This window comes from Euprymna scolopes, chromosome 36 (genome assembly GCF_053919585.1).
Source record: "Euprymna scolopes isolate OS-2025 chromosome 36, ASM5391958v1, whole genome shotgun sequence".
Classification (NCBI taxonomy): Eukaryota; Metazoa; Mollusca; class Cephalopoda; order Sepiida; family Sepiolidae; genus Euprymna; species Euprymna scolopes.
In genome coordinates, this window is record NC_136517.1 from 81,638,789 (window position 1) to 81,653,038 (window position 14,250).

General features: G+C 27.5%; 1 protein-coding gene across 3 annotated transcripts in view; it reads left to right on the forward strand.

The window, feature by feature from the left end:
* Window positions 1–14,250, forward strand: part of LOC145260629 (dynein axonemal heavy chain 12-like) — a 572,171-nt gene that overhangs the window by 476,436 nt on the left and 81,485 nt on the right. For all 3 annotated transcript variants that reach the window (XM_080118949.1, XM_080118950.1, XM_080118948.1), the window contains exon 64: window positions 11,298–11,483. In XM_080118949.1, the coding sequence (XP_079975075.1) occupies window positions 11,298–11,483 (186 nt within the window). The remainder of the gene's footprint in view (window positions 1–11,297; window positions 11,484–14,250) is intronic.

Consider the following 14,250-nt stretch of genomic DNA (forward strand, 5'->3'; position numbering starts at 1 on the left):
TAAATTCAAATTTTGATATATCTTTTTTAAATGAAATTGTTAGTTGAAAGTACAAAATAGTTAAAAACACTCTCCCCATGTTAAGAATGGATTTTTAAATAGAAAACGAAAATAAAATGTAACTTTTTTTTTCATTTATTTTAAACGAACATTCATGATCGATTGGGTCAAATATTTAATTTATATGTTAATAATAAGGTCAATAAAACTAATTAAGACAATGTGGAAAGTAACAATGTAAAAAAAAATGCAGAAAGTATTAACAATTATTTATTTGGATAATTTAAACACGAAAAAAAAAACAATTGGGACGCTGAAAACGTACACAGTAGAACAATACGTTTTATTGCGTTGATTATTTATTTGTAACGCAAATTAAAAAACATATTTTCGGGGTTATTTATTTATGTTGGTAGTGTAGAAGAAAATGTATGAATGTTTTTAAGAAAGGTGTATTAAAAAATGGAGAATAAATTTAAAAAAAAAGAACGTGGGTAAATCGCCGTTGTAAAATGCTCTTATAGTTGTCAACGGGTCAAAGTTGATTTATTTGTAAGAAAAATGCGACAGTATAGTTGTAATACAGAATAGTTGCAAAACATCCCCACCCTTTCAATGTTAAATAATAATTTCTAAATAATAACGCTAATATTTCAGTCCGCAAGTCAAATTCTGCAAAAGTAGCAATTTGTGTTTATTTGTTTACGCTGTTATGGGTTTATGTTTATGTACACATGCGCAACCGGAAGTCGTAAACCGGATGTGTGGTTACAACACTCATTAAAAGGTAATTTGAGTTTTATAATTATATAGATATATCATATAAAAGATTATATATACATATATATATATATAAATATATATATATATCTCATATAAAAGATTATATAAAAAGCTTATATATATATATCATATAAAAGATTATATAAAAAGATTATATATATGTCATATAAAAATTATATAAAAAGATTATATATATAATATATACATATATATATGTGTGTGTAGTAGTAGTAGTAGTAGTAGATATTTAGAAGGCTATCACAATGCGAGAAATGATATATAGTCGGTGTTATTGGAAGAAAACGAAAACAAGTGGCGATTTACGAATCAATAAGTACATACATATATGTCTATGTATACATATATTTATTCATATTTATGTCTATTCATAGACGTATATGTATGTACTTATTGATTCGTAAATCGCCACTTGTTTTCGTCCTCTTCCAACAACACCGACTATATCTCATTCCTCGCATTGTGATAGCCTTCTAAATCTCTACTACATACCTATTCCACACAATGCTATAATATAATATAGAAGATTATATAAAAAGATTATATATGTGCTACATATTATTAACTCGGTCATCTGAACATGGGTTCATAAAACGTAAACTTAACGATACAACAAAATGGCAATGAAAAGCAAAAGTAATGCCTCCCGTGTTTTTATTTTACCAGAATAGATCAGAGGGATTGCAAATTACATCTTTATGATGACTGAATTTATGCATTCGTGACCTTAAAGTTCCATCTCACTGTTGCATATATTGACGGTGTGAGACTCTAAGAAAACAACCTTTGCCATGAATGTGCGCCAGAAGCAGAGATGTGTCATTGAATTCCTCCATGCAGAAAAAATTGAACTGATCAACATTCACCGGTGCCTTTGGAACGTTTCTGAAGCCGATTCAGTTTATGCTAGCACAGTTAGGAGATAGGTTTTTTTTTATTTCAGATTGACAAACAGAAGTGTGAGTGACAAAACGCCCTCTGGACTTTTACGACCTAGGCATCAAAAGAGACTCACAAAAGTGCACTGAGGATGGCGGTGACTGTGTAGAAAGATAAATTCTGAGGCATGAAAGGCCGCTCATTTTAATGCTACCACTCCTATCTTCCTAGCTCTTCAACATTTTAGTTGTTGGGTTTTAAAATCTTCCTTTTAGAACGACTCTTGTAAGAGAGAATTCTGTGCGTACATACATTTTTCTTCTACCCCCCCCCCCCAAACAAGGCACAATCATGTTGGGTCACCGGTTCCCGTCAGATCACCGAAGTTAAGCAACGTTGAGCCTGGTCATTACTAAAATGGGTGACTAATTTGGGAAGACCAGGCGCTGTATGTAGGAGGATGTCAACACCTCCCTGCAAGAGTCACAAAAACCTAACGCAGTCATCTCTCCTAACAGGGATGTACATGTGACTGGGGACCGCTTGTGAATTTTATATTCCCATGGGACTTTATCCTTTGGAGGAAACCAGTTAAACCCGAATAAGCTCAGTGCCGATTTACATATTGCCACAAAGGCATAAGACTTGTATTTGCTGTAATATATCTGCCCAGTCTTCAGTCAATAAATAAGGAAATCCTTCTAGACTGAGGCAATTTTTATTGTCAACTTAGGAGGCAGAATTATACGTGCATGCTATGCAGGGAGTTGTGTAGCTAGATGTTTATTCACATTGCAGTTAAGTTCCTGCATGTTTTAGTATATAGTCCTCTAAACAGGGAGCAGGAAGGAAAATCCAAAGGCAATTGGTTCAACGAAAGAAGCTACCTTTGCAGGCATCTGAGGACGTTTACAGCAAAGAGGTGGGATTTTTCTACTTGTTGTGTTGGCTAGAGGGAGATTATTTACGTACACATACCTAACATACCTATTCTTTATATAAATAAATGTACATGTCTTTTGTGTAAGGCGTATTATTTCTTCAAATCATTGTTCTATGATTTATATCGATAATAACGCCTACCGTTTTTCACACGCGTTTGTGTCTCAGTAACTGCAAATTAGCCAATATATTCTGCTCCGTCGACTGACAGTTTAATCATTAACTGGCAGGACATTACTCATAGACTTGTACCAGCCAAATTCGACAGCAAATTGCCTTGTTCACGTGTCTGGTGTTTTCAGTTCATAATAGTGTTTGGACGATTAATCGGAATCGGAATTTTGGGGAGTATTGGAATCGGAAGAATTTATTCGTATTTTCTGAAGCCCAAAGCGATTCTTTTAATTGTTTTTTTTTTTTTTGTTTTTTTTATAAGTAAAGCAAAATATATCTCCGTTCTTTTTGACGAGAATGGTGAAAAGTATAATCTCATTTATAAAACTCACTTTGTCTGTCTGTCTGTCTCCATCTTTTTTTTTTTTTAAGCGAATCTCTTCAGAGACACAAAGGACTTAGGGTGGGCAAAGTAGTTGTATTTTTTGTGGATCATTGTTTTCTGGGGTTTTATCCGCCAAAAATAGCAAGAGAATACAATACAGTGTGTAGGGGTTATGAAAGCTCTTTATGCCAGGCATTTCGAAGCCTAATGTTTCTCATCAGAAGAGGAAGGCAGGTACTAGGTAACAAAATATGGATGCAGCGTCTAGTAATAGGCATATTAGGGGATTTTGTATTGGTTGAATCTATTAGAGGAGGGAAAGAATAAAATATAAAATATGAGTACCCGTTTTTCTTCTCTTTTAATTTAAATCTGTTTGTTTTTTGTTTTTTTTTCCACTCGTCATTCTCCCCGTTTATTCCGAAATGTATGTGTGCCTAAAGCTTTCGACAAAGAGGACGAATTTTCACGAGATCGGTACCGTTTTTAAGCTTGATCCTTCGGGCGACAAATATTGAAAAATTGGCTAAAAACATTAATTCCTTCACCCTAAACTGGGCAGTTTTCTACAGGGAGGGGTCGCATTTTCGCCGATATTTTTGAAAGTCATCTCTCTTTTCGATTTTAATTTAAACTTTCCCATTTCCGGTTTGGCGATGGACGCAACGGTAAAGACGTCACTTTTTTTTTAATGTTCTTTTCCTTCTTCACGGTATGGGTTCGAGCCTGCTTGCCTACTACCACTTTTTTTTTCTCAACACACTTCCAAACACCCGGGCAATGCCGGCGACCCAGGCTAGTCTCATTAAAATTCTATTTTTGGCATTATTTCAATTCTTCATAAGAGACCTTAGGTAAAGGTAAGACTATGGATACCCACCGTAGGGGTGCCTGTGCATGAAATTTTTGTTTTGTGGCAAGAGGTGCGCAATCTCCAACCACACCTCTCTGGAGTCGACATTGTTAAATGCCAGTGGCAAGTACAGAGTGTATATATATATATATATATATATATATATATATATATATATATATATATATATATATATATATATATGTATATATATATATATATATATATATATATATATATTAAATTTATTTATACAAACATTAACATTAATGGCTACATATGTGCATACATGTTTCTGTAATCACCCGCGTTGGGGGATTACGTCTTCAGGCCAAGAAATACCGTTGAAACTGATATTTCAACCAAATACATTTTCCTATTTCGTTTGTCAAGTTAGAATGTAACCTGGGTAGGAGTCATAAAACCGTGAGAGGACAAGTGAGGTCTTTGAAGATAATAAACATCTTTTTCATTTTCCTTTTCCCTTATCCAACCTATCTTTTGGTTTTTGTGGCATAAGGTACTTGAGAATTTAATATACCTGCTCTGTTCACTCATTGAGCACTCTTTTGGTAGACACATGTTGTTTCATTGGATGTACTTCTAGGAAACTAAACTCTACTGGCTATATATATATATATATATATATATATATATATATATATATATATATATATATATATATATATATATATATGTATAAAGAACAAGTAGTTAATAAAACATGTTAAAAAACACTTTGGAAAAGAGTTAAAAACATATTTAATTTTAAAAAAGGAAACACTAAATAAATGGATAGTCCTTAATCTACAGAGTTTTGAAGAAATGCTTTCCTTCTCATCAGAGGGTAGGATTTAACAAAATGCGGGATCTGATTTTGCTTACAAAAGTATTAAATGAAACTACAAGTAAGTCATAGATCTTACTTGATAACAAAAAGTGAAGCAGAGGGAATAGGGTGAAGAAAAAAGTGATAAAAACAATTGTTTCGACTGATTTTTTTTTCTGTCAATTCCAATAAGTTACAATGGTAGTTTCCAAATTATACAGTAAAAAATAACCGGAATATTACCGAATTATTAAACAAAACAACTTTAATCGTGTTAGCAGGTGAAAAATTGCCGCCATCTTGTTTTAAACCAAAACGGAAAATTACCCCACTTTGAACTCTCCTGTGTCTTTACGGTCGTTTTCATCAAATTCTATTATTTTTATTTTCTTTAATAAATAATTTTCCACAATTTTCGTAATATTTGGATATAATCATCTTAAAAATACGAGGAATACGTAAATACCATTGTTTTCATGTGAAATTCCGTATTACGATTTCCGAAATTTCGTCCCAATAGTGTAGAAGCGCCAAAAATCTTTTTACATGCGAATTTATTTTTTGTAATGGTTGTTGTTGATTACTCGTGAATTAATCTAGTGCCACACTAAACAAGGGTTAATGAATCATTTATCACAATAAACACGTTGACACGGACTCACACCCAAGAACCAGTCGAGTAACAACAACAACAACAACAACAACAACATTAACCAACAGCACAGTTTCCTTATCGTTTCCTTAATAACAATCTTCCTAATTTGATGTCGGACTGTAGCAGGCGACATTCATCACTCACGGAGCGAGCTTAACCAGTTGATTGATTCGTCTCGTTTGGTTTCAAAACATAGACACTTTTCAATTATTTGCTGTTAATCTACATGCTGCTAGCAGGGTCATCCGGTGTTGCCCGGGGTCGTGGTAGTAAAATTAGAGGAGTTAAAAAGTAACTTTTAAAACTTCTCTCTCTCTCTCTCTCTCTCTCTCTCTCTCTCTCTCTCTCTCTCTCTCTCTATCACCGCCTTTCTCATTTTCTCTGGCAACTGAAAACAATTATTGATAAATTCATCATGGCTTCCGTTCTTGAGAGACAATGGATAACCTACTGCACATGTAATTGTAAAGCAAGAGTTGTGCAATCACCAACCACTCCTCTCCTGAATCGATACTGCTTGATTCCAGTGGCAAGAAGAAGTGCAAGGCGACTGAAAATAATGCTGAGATAATCAGAGAAAGAACATACAGCCCCTGGTTTTCCCAAACTGTCACCGATTTAGTACTGACCAGGTTCAGTGTCGCTTAACTTTGGATGATATATATATATATATATATATATATATATATATATATATATATATATATATATATATATATGTGTGTGTGTGTGTGTGTGCATTTGTTCCTTATAGACTCCGAAAGAAAGAATATTGCATATATATATATATATATATATATATATATATATATATATATATATATATATATATATGTTCAGAAAGTGTGAGAGAATATATATATAATGATTTTCCACAGCCGAACCAATGTCGCAGCCCACAAGAGCCAAGAAAGCCAATAAACCGGAAGTCAAAGACTCGATTTTCGCCCTCATTTGGGCTCATCAGTTAGACATATCCGCGCTCAGGATTTGAAACCAGAACCTCTTGCATGCTAGGCGAGCACTCTACCAACTGAGCAAACACGCCACACACACAAGAAAGTCTATTAATTTACACAGATCATGGATATGTCTAACTGATGAGCCGAAATGAGGGCGAAACTCGAGTCTTGGACTTCCGGTTTGTTGGCTTTCTTGGCTCTTATGGGCTGCGACATTGGTGCGGCTGTGGAAAATCATTTTCTTTCTTTGAGGCATATTTCTTGCAATAAAATAGACATTTTCTGTGTACTAACTCTTGTTCAGATCATTTCCATCTTCCAAATTAATTTCTTTGTTTCTCGCTGGAACTGGCTGGTGTAGTTACCATATTTATTGTAGGCTCAAGTACTTTCAAATTCGTCTGGATTCATCAGAGATAATCAACCGTTCTGCCTATACTTGTTTCACTTAACCCCAGGTCTGTGTCTTTCTTCCAGGCTCCTTACTGAGCCACAACAGATTTTTTTCTTTACACAGGAATCACCACTTATCAAGGTCCGCAGGCCACTCGAGGATAAGGGTTAATGGGTATACATTAGTCAATCTGATTATAGCATAGTAAACATAAGTAGTGGGAATTTTGTAAATTGGATTACTTAGGAGGACGGTTCATCAAGAACTTGTTTACATTGGACTTGAAGACAATCAGATTGTAGTCAGCTGGAAAGCAGACAATCGGAAGAGAGTTCTACAGTGCAGTTCTAATAAAGAAGCTTTGTTCATGGAATCTACATTTACGTTTAGGCAAAGATAAAGAGTGTGGGAAATTATTGATAGTGGTTTTGGCTAGACGAGTGTTTTTTTTTATGAAAGTTTGGCGAGGGGGAACCATAGATTGGAGCTCAGACGAGCACTTGCCATGAAAATAACGATAAAACAGAGACAGGCTCGCAACATCTATTCAGTAGGAAAGAGGTTGCAATGTCGTCTCATGATCACTAAATAAAGTTATTTATTTTAAACTCACAGTAAAACTAAAATTTATACATTCTACTAACGAATTTAGGTAAAATGACACAGGGAAAGAATGACCTGGTGAAAATAGCACGAGCACATAAATAGGGAGAAAATGACCTGGTGAAAATATATAGATGAAAATCTCACAACGAGTTCATCAAAATGTTGGATAAAATGCATTAAGGGAAAACATTAAGACGTTTGTAAATCATAAAAAAAACATTATAAAAATCATATGTGAATCATAAAAACATTATAAAAATCATATGTAAATCATAAAAACATTATAAAAATCATATGTAAATCATAAAAACATTATAAAAATCATATGTAAATTATAAAAACATTATAAAAATCATATGTAAATTATAAAAAAATTATAAAAATCATATGTAAATCATAAAAACATTATAAAAATCATATGTAAATCATAAAAAACATTATAAAAATCATATGTAAATCATAAAAACATTATAAAAATCATATGTGAATCATAAAAACATTATAAAAATCATATGTGAATCATAAAAAACATTATAAAAATCATATGTAAATCATAAAAACATTATAAAAATAATATGTAAATCATAAAAACATTATAAAAATCATATGTAAATCATAAACACATTATAAAAATCATATGTAAATCATAAAAACATTATAAAAATCATATGTGAATCATAAAAAACATTATAAAAATCATATGTGAATCATAAAAACATTATAAAAATCATATGTAAATCATAAAAACATTATAAAAATCATATGTAAATCATAAAAAACATTATAAAAATCATATGTAAATCATAAAAACATTATAAAAATCATATGTGAATCATAAAAACATTATAAAAATCATATGTAAATTATAAAAAATTATAAAAATCATGTGAATCATAAAAACATTATAGAAATCATATGTGAATAATTAAAACATTATAAAAATCATATGTAAATTATAAAAACATTATAAAAATCATCTGTGAATCATAAAAACATTATAAAAATCATTTGTATATCATAAAAAACATTATAAAAATGATATGTGAATCATAGAAACATTATAAAAATCATCTGTAAATCATAAAAAACATTATAAAAATCATATGTAAATCATAATAAATTATAAAAATCATATGTGAATCATAAAAACATTATAAAAATCATATATGAATAATAAAAACATTATAAAAGTCATATGTAAATTATAAAAAATTATAAAAATCATATGTGAATCATAAAAACATTATAAAAATCATTTGTAAATCATAAAAAACATTATAAAAATGATATGTGAATCATAAAAACATTATAAAAATCATCTGTAAATCATAAAAAACATTATAAAAATCATATGTAAATCATAAAAACATTATAAAAATCATATGTGAATCATAAAAACATTATAAAAATCATTTGTAAATCATAAAAACATGTTAAAAATGATATGTAAATCATAAAAAAACATTATAAAAATCATCTGTAAATCATAAAAAACATTATAAAAATCATATGTGAATAATAAAAACATTATAAAAATCATTTGTAAATCATAAAAAACATTATAAAAATGATATGTGAATCATAAAAACATTATAAAAATCATCTGTATCATAAAAAACATTATAAAAATCATATGTGAATCATAAAAACATTATAAAAATCATATGTGAATCATAAAAACATTATAAAAATCATATGTAAATTATAAAAAATTATAAAAATCATCTGTAAATCATAAAAACATTATAAAAATCATATGTGAATCATAAAAAACATTATAAAAATCATATGTGAATAATAAAAACATTATAAAAATCATATGTAAATTATAAAAAACATTATAAAAATCATATGTAAATTATAAAAAATTATAAAAATCATCTGTAAATCATAAAAAACATTATAAAAATCATATGTGAATCAAAAAAACATTATAAAAATAATATGTGAATAATAAAAACATTATAAAAATCATCTGTAAATCATAAAAAACATTATAAAAATCATATGTAAATCATAAAAAACATTATAAAAATCATTTGTAAATCATAAAAAACATTATAAAAATCATATGTGAATAATAAAAACATTGTAAAAATCATATGTAAATTATGAAAAATTATAAAAATCGTATGTGAATCAAAAAACATTATAAAAATCATATGTGAATCAAAAAAACATTATAAAAAATCATATGTGAATCATAAAAACATTATAAAAATCATATGTAAATTATAAAAAATTATAAAAATGATATGTGAATCATAAAAACATTATAAAAATCATATGTGAATAATAAAAACATTATAAAAATCATATGTAAATTATAAAAAATTATAAAAATCATATGTAAATTATAAAAACATTATAAAAATGATATGTGAATCATAAAAAACATTATAAAAATCATATGTAAATCATAAAAAATAATAAAAATGATATGTGAATCATAAAAACATTATAAAAATCATATGTGAATAATAAAAACATTATAAAAATCATATGTAAATTATAAAAACATTATAAAAATCATCTGTGAATCATAAAAACATTATAAAAATCATTTGTAAATCATAAAAAAAAACATTATAAAAATGATATGTGAATCATAAAAACATTATAAAAATCATATGTAAATCATAAAAAACATTATAAAAATCATCTGTAAATCATAAAAACATTATAAAAACATATGTGAATCATAAAAACATTATAAAAATCATATGTGAATCAAAAAAACATTATAAAAAATCATATGTGAATCATAAAAACATTATAAAAATCATATGTAAATTATAAAAAATTATAAAAATCATATGTGAATCATAAAAACATTATAAAAATCATATGTGAATAATAAAAACATTATAAAAATCATATGTAAATTATAAAAACATTATAAAAATCATCTGTGAATCATTAAAACATTATAAAAATCATTTATAAATCATAAAAACATTATAAAAATGATATGTGAATCATAAAACATTATAAAAATCATATGTAAATTATAAAAACATTATAAAAATCATATGTAAATTATAAAAACATTATAAAAATCATCTGTGAATCACAAAAACATTATAAAAATCATATGTAAATCATAAAAACATTATAAAAATCATATGTGAATCATAAAATCATTATAAAAATCATATGTGAATCATAAAAACATTATAAAAATCATATGTAAATTATAAAAAATTATAAAAATCATATGTGAATCATAAAAACATTATAAAAATCATATGTGAATAATAAAAACATTATAAAATCATATGTAAATTATAAAAACATTATAAAAATCATCTGTGAATCATAAAAACATTATAAAAATCATTTATAAATCATAAAAACATTATAAAAATGATATGTGAATAATAAAAACATTATAAAAATCATCTGTGAATCATAAAAACATTATAAAAATGATATGTGAATCATAAAAACATTATAAAAATCATCTGTGAATCATAAAAACATTATAAAAATCATATGTGAATCATAAAAACATTATAAAAATCATTTGTAAATCATAAAAACATATCTACATTTAAAAGTAGATGTAGACCTTCAACTAAATATCTTCTCTACCATCCCTAAAAAAAATAAAATTCTATCTTTTAGGCGATTTTAGAATAAAAATCCAAATGGGAATCGGTAATTGTATCGGAATCGGGAAAAATATTGGAACCTTTAATTTATGTTGTTTCTATGTACAAGATTCACTCTGAAACTAATTAACCGATCATTTCAAGTTAACAAGCATGAGTTTTATTCGGATATGTAATGGCTTAAGTTCATTCAGGAGACTTGAAAGACAGATTTGATGCCAATAAAAATGTTCAAGTTTTGTTTGTTTGTTTGTTTTTATCAGGAACTTCCTGTCACTCAGTTACCGGAAGTGTTTGGAATGCATGACAATGTGGATATCACCCGTGAATTATACGAAACACAGCAACTCTTTGATTCAGTCCTGCTCACTCTCGGACAAGGTGCTGGTGGAATGTCCGGACAGATGGATGATACCCTTCTGGAAATTGCCACTGATATTTTAGCGAAGGTCGGTTGACTTCTTTCTTTTTTTTTATTCGGTTATTTTTCTTTTTTCTTCGATTATTTTTCTTTCTTTTCCGATTATTTTCTTTCTTTTTTTGTTTCGATTATTTTTCATTCATTTACGATTTTTTTCTTCAATTGCTTTTTCTTATTTTCTTCGATTATTTTTCTTACTTTTTTATTATTTTTTATTCGTTCTGTTTTTATTTTTGTTCTTTTTTTCTTCGGTAATTTACCTTTATTTATTATTATTATCTTTCTTTCTTTTTTTTTCTTCGTTATTTTTTTATTTTTGTATTATTTTTCTTTCTTTCTTTTTCTTTGATTATTTTCCTTTCTTTCTTCGATTATTTTTCTTTCTTTTTTTTCGATAATCTTACTTTTTTTCTTTCTTTGATTATTTTTCTTTCTTTTTTCTTCGATTTCATTTTTCGATTATTTTCCTTTCTTTTTTCTCGATTGTTTTTTTTAGTTCTTTTTTCTTTGATTATTTTTTTTCCATTTTTTTTTCTTCGGTTAGTTTTCTTTTTGTTTTTTTTAAATTATTTTTCTTTCTTTTTTTTTCTACAATTATTTTTTCTTATTTTCTTATTTTTTCTTCGATTATTCTTCCTTTTTTTTCGATAATTTTACTTTCTATTTTTTCTTCGATTATTTTTCTTTCTTGTTGTCTTCGATTTCTTTTTGTTTCCTTTTTATCGATTTTTTTCTTCTTCAAGTAAAAAATTACAAGTAATGTTTTTTATAAGTAAAACTTATAAAAAACATTACTTGTAATTTTTTACTTTATAAAAAACATTACTTGTAATTTTTTTACTTATAAAAAACATTACTTGTAACTTTTTTTACTTTATAAAAAACGTTACTTGTATTTTTTACTTTATAAAAAATGTTACTTGTATATTTTTACTTTATAAAAAACGTTACTTGTATTTTTTTATTTTATAAAAAACATTACTTGTAATTTGTTTTACTCATAAAAATATTACTTGTAACTTTTTTACTTTATAAAAAACGTTACTTGAATTTTTTTATTTTTTAAAAAACATTACTCGTAATTTTTTTTACTTATAAAAAACATTACTTGTAATTTTTTTACTTATAAAAACATTACTTGTAACTTTTTACTTTATAAAAAACGTTACTTGTAATTTTTACTTTATAAAAAACGTTACTTGTATTTTTTTACTTTATAAAAAACGTTACTTGTTTTTTTATTTTATAAAAAACATTACTTGTAATTTTTTTACTAATAAAAAACATTACTTGTAATTTTTTTTACTTTATGTTATTTGGATTACTGTTCTTATCATACATGCCTTTCTTACAACATTTTGGCAGATGTTGCCTCTGATTTTCTTCGGATGTGCCTTGTCAAATTTGAGAATCTTTATGACAGACTTGGATATTGTGAATGAAACCAATTATTTAATCTACTCGATGGATCTAATCGATGATGGCTGATGAAACAAGAATAATCTACTCCATATATATGGGCAGCATATTTTATTTTATACATGTTTCGTTGAACAACAGTGTCAATTCAATTCCTGTTCGCTTTTCCGATCTGATCTTTCAATTTGGTGGACAGTGATTTAACGTTCTGCTCTAGTGTCAACAGGAACTCACAAACGTTTTCGATTTTGATGAGTCTTCTTCAATGTTTTCTTGATTTTTTTCTTTTTTCTTGTTTCTTCAATTTAAAAAAAAATTATTTTTTCTTCTTTCTCCAATTTGTTGATTTTCCTTCTGTTTCTTCTTTCTTCAATTTTAAAAATTTTCTTGTTTCTTCTTTCTTCAATTGTTTAATTCTCTTTTTTCTTCTTTCTTCAATTTTGTCTTGATTTTTCTTCCTTTTGTTTTTTCTCCAATTTTTTCTTGATTTTCCTTTTTTGTTTTTTCTTCAACTTCTTTTTACTTTTCTTCTGCTTTCTTCAATGTTTTCTTGATTTTACTTGTTTTTGGGTTTTTTTCAACATTTTTTACTTGTTTCTTCTTTCTTGAATTTTTTACTTGATTTTCCTGCTTTTTCTTCAATCTAAAAAAATTATTTTTCTTTCTTCAATTTTATACTTGATTTTTCTTCTTTTTTTTTAATCTTTTTTTCTCTTTTTCATTCTTTTTCTCTTTTCCTCGACATTTTCGAAAAGGGGAAACGAAAATATAACTCCATCTACAATCTCCATAGATTTTTTTTTTGTCGAATTGAGCTTCAGGGAAAATCTTAACACTCATCGTTATTGGTGCACTTTCACGAACATCTCTCAAAGGACACTAATCACCGGCCTCTTTGATGCCGAAATTGAATGTCATTTATCTATATTAACAAAAAGAAATATGCGATAACTTCACACATGTGTGTGTGTGTGTGTGTGTGTGTGTGTGTGTGTGTGTGTGTGTGTGTGTGTGTGTGTGTGTGTGTGTGTGCTTCCCGCATCAAAGTAACTTTGATAATTACTGATTAAATTATGACTTTTTATTTGCCGTTCATCAGATATTTATTGAAAATTAATATGTATACATGCACTACATACATTGCATACTGTCTGTCTGCCTGTCTGTCTGACTCTCTCTCTCTCTTTCTCTCTCTCTCTCTCTCTCTCTCTCTCTACACACACACACAGATATATATATATATGTAAATATATATATATATATATATATATATATATATATATATATATATATATAAATATATATACAGAGTCATCAGTATTTATCGTTACAACTTAAAGTGTTTATATTTAGGAAATTAAACCAAATTTAGAATT